We start from the raw sequence: 8,314 nt of genomic DNA, 5'->3' as shown, positions 1-8,314 counted from the left end.
GTCTATTCGCGATGGCGAAGGCTTACGAGCTGTGCCAAGTCATGGAGAATTTGGCCCGCTTATAACATAGCCCGATCACGAGAGCTCCTGTGCCAGATGCATGCATTGCATTGGCCCATAGGGGACCATGCCGCCAGGCTCGGCATACCCTACAATTCGCATTGCCGAAGCTGCGGAGAAGGAAGGGAAACCCTCATGCACTTTCCCTGCGATTTTCCAGCTCTAGCTAGAGTCAGGCTACGGACACTGGATAAACCATTCTTTGGGGACCTCAGAGAGATTTCTAGCTGCAGGGTGGGAGAGCTACTTACCTTCGTAAATGCTACTGGCTGGCTCTGAAGATCCGAGCCGGCTAGACTCTGCTCCCTGCTCTGATAACCGCAGTCACGGTCTTAGGAGTTTATGACATCAAAACAGTGCACCATAGCGATAATTGGGCTCCCCGGAGCGTCCACTGATACCTACTTACCTACCCTACCGGGTCGCCGTATCATTAGAGCATTCTTGAACGCCGACCCCATTACTGGCTATGCTATGCAATAGAATCTACTATTCCAGAGTGGATAACAGTGCGTAAAAACTGAAAGCTTCCCAAAAAGTTATGTGGGGAATCGAGACGCATATCAGAAAACCGGTAACGATCACGCATAGTTGTGATTGACGAGCTATGTTTCTTCTAGAGGTTATTGACAACCATAATTGTCTAGGATGACTTTGAATTCAAATCTATTCAATGTAGTCTATTTTCGCTTGTAGTGCAACTGCATACACTTGCGTCAGGCGAGCCCAACTTATTTTAATTAATAGATTCGAATTGGATCTCATCCCCTATTACCAGTTTTCAGATGCTTGTGGAAATTCCATTCACCTGCATGTATAAATCCTTTCAGTTTCACCCCATTTCCTTTGTTGGCATGGTAACCAGCAATTTGTAAACAAATCGTCCGGTATCACCTGTCCGTGACCCTTCATTTCACTTGCACCCGACAATCCTAACACACCATTCGTCCACTGACCACATCCTAAAATGTTTAAATCCACGAGCGATGCTCCAGACAAATCCCAATCAATTCAAAATGTTGCTATAAAATTAGTGACTGAGCAAATGAAACTTATGCAACTGGAAAATGGTCCAAAAGAGACTACAGTCTTCGTTCTGGGAAGCAAAGGAGCTGTAAGTATTCCGTTCATATTTCCACTAGCGTCCCATTTATCAACTACAAACTCCATCCACAGGGAAAATCCGGGATAATAAATAAATTTTTCGACAGAGAGGAAAATTCCAGACCTACCTTGGCCTTGGAGTATTCATTTGGACGACGCACAGGACAAATGCGAGCGAACGACAAACAAATCCTTAACGTCTGGGAATTGGGTTGCCTCGATAATAGCAATCAACTTGTCGAGGTCCCGATGAGATCTCATGGATTGGAAAATTTTTCGGCAATAATTGTTTTAGATTTATCACAACCGAACCGCCTGTGGTCAGATTTAGAGTGTGCCTTGCAAGGACTCAAACGTGCCTACACGAAACAAGTTAGTGAAAGTGATGTAGGTCGTCATAAGCAAAAGGCCGAGGAACGGGTTTCTAAGGATCATCCGGACTTAGGGAGTTTGGAATTGTTTCCGTTTACAATTGTTATCGTTGGAGGGAAATATGATGTGTTTCAAGACTTTGGTGAGTGTTAATGTAGCAAGGACGCTACAACGATTTTTGTTTGTTCTGTGCGGTTATGTAAGAGGGAGGACTCCTTTTAACAAAACGCATTTTAAACAGATCCCGAAATCAAAAAGCACGTCTGTCGTTGTTTACGGTCGATATCACATGCCATCGGTGCAGCCCTTCTCTTCTACTCCCAGAAGATCCCGAGTCTCGCCAAAACAATGCGTGATACATTCAGCCACCTTGGATTCGGTAGCCCAACCCACCCTTTTCGGAACACCACCACCAGTGACTACAACGGGCCCATAATGATTTGGTTCGGATCAGATTCCTGGGAGAAGATTGGGGTGACTCCTTCCAATTCGGAGCGGATTGGAGTAACCTTCAATGCAGAAATTAAACAAGTCAAAGGTGAATCCCAGGCTGCCTTACCTGACGATCCGACCAAGGATCCAGGATTTCGTGAATCACTTATCGATGAAATGCGCGCACAAAAGGATGAAGAGCTCATGACACTGATACGGGACACTGAGATACGATCGAAATTCGAGACGGTCGCCTCTTGAGATGAAATTATGGACGTTTCAGGGATGTGGGAGTTTGACGCCACTTGAATTAGGCGAAAAAAAGCTGGTGGGCTGGTGGCTTAATGAGACTCGATATTAATTTAATACCATCTTATCGTGAGCCGAAGGTGTTTATAGTAGCAATCGTCAACTGTTAGAATAAATTCCACTTGAACCGAAGGTCCTACTTTTTCTGCGTTTAATTCGCGGTAAGACTGTAGAAGACCAACTAGAATTTCAACCATTTCGATTTAAGTATAAAATGTATATCTTGCAGTTTAAGGACACCACCTTCACTACCTTTAGGCTGGAACTCGATTTAAAGAACACAAAATAATTAAAATGTTCCACCTGTAACTCCATTTTAATATTAAATATACTCTGAATTTCAACTTGAATTTAAGCCTTCATATTTTCTATAACTACTTTGGCACACACGATATTTCTGTAGCAATTTATAACTTTTTATAACACCTGACAGGTTCCGCATCCCTAAACTAATATTCCAAATCGTCCGGATCAGGACCGGCCAAAGTCAGAACCCGTGTTGAGAATTCATCACGAATTTCATTGGGAGCCTCGCAACTGGTGTCTGTTGTTGAGCAGGTGTGACAATTGCAACTTAGAGCCTCCATATACTCATATTTTCGTGCTTCCGGTTCAGCATCTTCGTCGCAATTCCGAAGCATGGCTACTGCCTTGGATCGAGCAGCATGGACACAAACTGGATGGTAGGATCGTTTATACGGGAACTTCCAATCGGAGATTTCGCTCGAATCGCATCGACCCCAACAGGACATTACGCTTACATGATCCCAACACATTCGACCTTTGCTATCAACTTGTGAGACGCGATAAGTGTAGAGCCGACGATGGCATCCAAGAGGGGCTGTTGTAGGTCCTTCAATTACGGCCGGAAATTCCATGGACATTGTGTACGAAAGTGGGATTAGTGCAAGGGAAACTATCGACAAAAAGGACCTGAAACAAAGGATACATCAGGGTCTAAACTAAACTTAAATTTGAGTAGTTACTTACAATTCTATCGTCATATTGACTCTCCCAACGCTTAACACTGAATGATTTCTATAATCCTTCCGTTGGGCATTTTTATATCAATCGTTTTAGATAGATTTCTACAGCGGCAACGGTCCTGCGCAATATGTGTTCGTCAGTAAGCATGTTAAAATTTGACGTTGTTGCTGGTAAGTTTTCAAAAATAGTATGGGCTCAATAACAAAGGAGGATATGCTGTACAAGAAATGGATGCTAATTAGCTGATGAAAACCGTTCTCATCCTTGTTCAGAACAATTATTAATTTTTTAAAAATTGAAAAACTGAAGGAGGCTACCTCAAGAAATGTTGTTGGCCTGTTTAGCTTATAGCGTTTCCTGAATCCTTCATTAAACCTTACCAGGTTTGACGAGAGGGGGCTGAAATAGAGACACACCAGGATTTGGCTGAACGAATTATAAGTGGGTTGGGTGGTAGGGCTTGCAAAATGTGCATGTTGGCCTGCAGTTTCTTTTTTTGGTCATGTACCTAGGACTATAATCAGGGCTTCGTAACAAGTTCTTCAGATGCAGCATTCAGCTTGTCCTCATCCTGGCGCACGATATTGCTTCTCCGAAGATGTTTAGTATATAAAATTAACATGTTAGCAATGTCCAGCAATTTCTTGCTTGACGTCCCGGCTTATACAAGGGAGGTCTGTCAATTCACTTGCCGGATTAACCTTTATTGTATCCACAATCAAACAGTCGCGAAATCGTTTATGGATTAATTTTTTTATGTAGGCTACGGAATCAGCGATCCTCCTCTTCCTCTGCTTCTTTAGCCTTTGTCCCATTCGGTAGCGGAATCAGTTCTAGCCTAGATAGAATTCTGAATGGAATCGAGAGACCCTCAAATTACACCTCCTGCAGCGGTAAACAAATTATTCGGGAGACTCCCCTTCACTCCCGTAGCTAGGAGCCCGCACTTTATCTTGCTAAGAACTCTCTTAGAGGAATACATGAGGATTGGCAGAATTATTGCCTTGGAGGGTAGGAATTTTGATTCTATAGTGAGATCTTTCGGAGGAAACAGTTTCTGTAAACTGAAATGAGCTCCGTACATCTCCTGTTATTCTTCCTATTATAGTAAAATTGTTAGCACAGAAAAGAAATTGGATGGAGTTACAGAGGATGGTGCTTTTGACACTGACCTCAGAGTCGAGGGATAGGGATAGGTTTAAAAAGTTAACATAATATTTGTATAGAAAATATTATAATTTATTCCACGATACAAGAGACACTGATCGGAATAGACCTAGAGCATGGATTCTCGCCAGGAAGAGCATGCACATTTTTCTGTGTTCTGGTTTGAGTTTCGGCGTCCTAGTCGTTGTAAAACTGGAGAAAGTGAATATTTTCTTGGCTTACATGCAGTACGACTGATCAGTTTCAGCAGATAAACTTTTGTCCACCCTCGTAGTAAAGAAGGCTAACCTGTCGATAGGCTGCGACGGCAATGCAAGCCATGCGCTTTGGGTCGGTTCGGAAATCAACGAAAGAGATGAGTCATTCTTTCATTTTATTATTAACACAAATCTATCGGTGTGTAACAGGGGCAGCTGAGAGAACTGTGATTATTCTTAGGGTGGAGAACTGGAGGACAACGAGAGATCCTTCTCAGATTACAGTCTAGGTTTCGCTGCAGAGGTCTCTTTCAGAGAACCCAGGAGGGAGGGGTAGAACTGGAGAGGAACGAGAGATCCTTCTCAGATTACAGTCGAGATTTCGCTGCAGAGGTCTCTAACTCTTTTGGAGAACCCAGTAGGGTCGACTGGAGAAAGTTTGGCCAAGTCATTATGAACAAACTTTCCGGTGCGCAAGTTAGTAAGATTGGCACGGCAAACGAGCTGGAGTCAAAGATTGGTGCACAGGAAAACCCATTCGAAACCGACTTTACAGTAAAAAGACATTGCCACCGTGGTGGAATAAATATCTGTCATAGGAGTTCATCCTTCCTCAAAAAGTCGAAAGGCTCCTGGTAGGAATCTTCTAGTGAAACGCTGCTGGTTCAGACGCAGTTTCCCGTGAGGAGGACTGTCAGCAGCCAAAGCCTTACTTGAAGTGAGTGCAGCCCCGGTCGTGTGGGACTATCTAATTGGCTGGGCTATAAACAGTTTCTCCGCATATATCATAAATCTCCGGGCCCAGATGGGATAATGGCTGCAATGCTGAAGAAGCAGAAAGAACGGATTATACCGTGACTTGACGAAATTTACCGGAGCTGGATTTCTTTGGGATATATATCACATTCTTGGATATGCGCAAGCAGGTATGTATCCGCGAAGGATTTTCGACCAATCAGCCTCACCACTTTCATACTGAAGACTCTAGAGCGCGTCCTGGATATCCACTTAAGGATGGTTGTGGAGATATTGCCTTTCTATAAGTCCTAGCCCTTCTCAAAAGGATATCCACAGAAATCGCGCTCCACGAGCTAATTGGCAAGGTTAAGCAGTCACTAGAAGCAGTATTCTTTAGCTGCCTTCTTGGAGATAGAGGAAGCATTTAACAACGTTAGTACCAGCACCATCAAGGAAGCCCTAACCAGTGTTGGATTGAAGGGACATTCTACAAATTAGATAGTATCCATGCTAAGAACTAGGAAAATCCAGTTTAATCTGTAAGGTTGCCACTTGACCAAAGCTATGAGTAACAGTACGCCCCAAGGTGGCGGTAATTCACCGATGCTGTGATCGATAGTGATAGACAAAATTGTACGCATATTGGACAGGAACGGTGTGAAGGTGGTCGCGTATGCCGTCGACTTGGTGATATTGTTGTCAGGGATGTTTTCCTCCATTACGAGACGTTATGGAAGGAACTTTGGGAAAGGTGTAGCTTTGGTCCGTAAGATGCGGAATCGGCATAAATTCAACGAAACCGGAGTTAATGCTATTCACTACCAAGCCAAAGATACCCAAATTCCACCTGTCGCGGTTAAATGAACAAAGATTGGTTCCTTCCTCCAATATACAGTATCTGGGTGTAATCCTGCATCTGAGGCTAATTTGGAGATTGAATATAGAACTGAGGGTTTAGAAAGCCTGTATAACCTTCTATGCTACAAGCGGACCTTTGCAAGGAAATGGGGTATTCGGCCGAGTATGGCTTTCTGGGTGTACACAGACGTACGTGCGGATCTGTTGTCACAGGCACTGGGCAAAAATTACAATGCTGCGCGGCAGATGCATTCAATGTACTCCTATACCTTCTCCCCTAGACCTTCGTATTAAATACTCTGTAGTGTACTACTGTACTCTGTCAGACTTCGTGAGTCCGGATGGTGGACAATGATGGCCTACGGCCATAGTAACATCCTAGACGAAGACCCTCGGGAACTCTGGGCATTTTCCAAAGACTATTCATATGAGACATTATTCTTCACCGGCCGGAACCAACATGGTCTGTGGAGTTGGTGAATTTTTGCGATTGCAGAGATAAAACTAGTTCTCTTTCAACTTAAGTCCTTGTTATAGTCTCTGGGCTAACATTCGTCTTCAGCACTTCGTTTAGATTTCTTCTACTATTTACAATTTCGACAGTAGACGCCATGTACTCTGGATCTTCTGGTGCGTTACGGAATTCAGGAATATCCAATTCAAAGAGGTACAGATAATTTCTGCGCCGTCGAAATGCGGCAACGTTCTCGCAAGTGTTATAATAGCACTGGTTGCTCTTTGGAAGGGTATTCTAGGTACTTAGGTTGGCGTTAATCATCACACCAGGTATTTCGTAGCTAACTTAGAAACGACTATATGTTTACCGACTTTTACTACTTGCACAGTATTTTTATTTTATAAGGTTAAGACCGCTTCCATTTTCACATTCGCTTGGGTTAGCCTTCGCCTTTTTAAGCAGCACTTCATCGTTGTCACTATCTACATTACCTAGATTTCCATATTCCCAAGGTGCTTCACTGTGGCAACCACGGTAACCATTCATGAACAAATGTCTTCTAAAACGAAAAAACAAAGGCACACCAGTATACATCAAATTCCATGCCAGTATCAAGCCTTCTGGTACTCCGCTGTGATGATATATTTTCTAGGGCCTTCATTCCTCCTCCTCGAAGTATCCAGGAGTATCTTGTTCAATCAACGCGCATTTATTTTGGCTTCAGTTGACGGAGTTAATTATTTTTTGACATTAAACGCAGACACGACACAATAATAGTCAGAATTCACCGCGTTTCTTGCCATGCCGTCTTAAGGACTTTTATATTTGGGTCAAGCATTTGTTCATCTTTGGTTGAACTTTGGTTGGTTTTATCTCTGTCAACTGTGGTTGGTTTTGTCACGTTGCATTCTTTCCGTATGTAAAATGGGTATTATTTGTGTCACCTGGCTCATTTTTCGCTTGATGTTTTTACGCCTTTGTCGTTGTAGACCTCGCCGTTCTCTAACCTAATGACTTTTATGATGTCTCTTATATTATAAGATTTGCACCACTTTGTATTTCATCTCCCACTAGAATTTTCCGAGAAACCTACATATCGTGGTAAGATATGGTAGGGTCCGAATGTTGTCACCTTTCTTTAATATACATATGCCCTACTACTGCTACTTCCGTTTCTCAATCAACATTTCACGGTTATCTAGGCGATTCAGTCGCGCCGTGTACTTCTACACAAAATTCCGAGATCTCGACCAACACAGTTACGTCATCCGCATAAGCTTGAGCGTGTATTGGCAGATTTTGCAGTTCGCATAGTAGTAATTTAATCAGAATATTCCACAGGAGTGGCGATAGCACACCTCCTTAAGGGCAGCCTTTCGTCGCTTCCGTTGTTAGGTAGCGATCAACACCCACTTCAACACACAGCAATCTGCGTTGGCATAGCGTAGATCCACTTTATTAGAGTTTCGTCAACACCATTCTCTCTGGCGGCATCACAGAACTTTTGCAAGGGCGTACATTCAAAAGCCCCTTCAATGTCCACGAACACCCCCATCGTGTACTCTCCCTTCAGAGTTGCATCCTCTATCTTCCAAGAGAGTCTGTATAGACTCAACTCTGGAGTTCGTGAAAG

General features: G+C 43.3%; 2 protein-coding genes across 4 annotated transcripts; one reads left to right on the top strand and one right to left on the bottom strand.

Moving 5' to 3' along the window:
• The first annotated feature begins 939 nt into the window (after nucleotides 1-939).
• LOC119651561 (cytoplasmic dynein 2 light intermediate chain 1) lies at nucleotides 940-2,629 on the top strand. Of its 3 annotated transcripts, none has more exons than XR_005249467.1 (4): nucleotides 940-1,174; nucleotides 1,237-1,678; nucleotides 1,778-2,438; nucleotides 2,507-2,629. XR_005249467.1 is itself a non-coding variant. In XM_038055194.1 (3 exons), exons 1-3 carry the CDS (start codon nucleotides 1,028-1,030, stop codon nucleotides 2,227-2,229), a joined length of 1,041 nt encoding a protein of 346 aa, XP_037911122.1. In that variant the 5' UTR covers nucleotides 940-1,027; the 3' UTR covers nucleotides 2,230-2,537. The 3 variants fall into 3 exon arrangements, 1 of the variants encoding a protein (XP_037911122.1); XR_005249468.1 differs by having other exon boundaries at nucleotides 2,486-2,592; XM_038055194.1 differs by having other exon boundaries at nucleotides 1,778-2,537.
• Nucleotides 2,630-2,706: 77 nt separating this feature from the next.
• On the bottom strand, nucleotides 2,707-3,300 carry LOC119651562 (thyrostimulin beta-5 subunit). Its single transcript, XM_038055195.1, has 2 exons — nucleotides 3,268-3,300; nucleotides 2,707-3,210 (listed from the first exon to the last, which is right to left on the bottom strand). Exons 1-2 carry the CDS (start codon nucleotides 3,279-3,281, stop codon nucleotides 2,727-2,729), a joined length of 498 nt encoding a protein of 165 aa, XP_037911123.1. The 5' UTR covers nucleotides 3,282-3,300; the 3' UTR covers nucleotides 2,707-2,726.
• Between the last annotated feature and the right edge of the window lie 5,014 nt (nucleotides 3,301-8,314).

The sequence above is a fragment of the Hermetia illucens genome, chromosome 3 (genome assembly GCF_905115235.1).
Source record: "Hermetia illucens chromosome 3, iHerIll2.2.curated.20191125, whole genome shotgun sequence".
In the NCBI taxonomy this organism is placed as follows: domain Eukaryota; kingdom Metazoa; phylum Arthropoda; class Insecta; order Diptera; family Stratiomyidae; genus Hermetia; species Hermetia illucens.
Note: the sequence above shows the minus strand (reverse complement) of the source record. Positions and strands in the feature narration are given on the sequence as shown.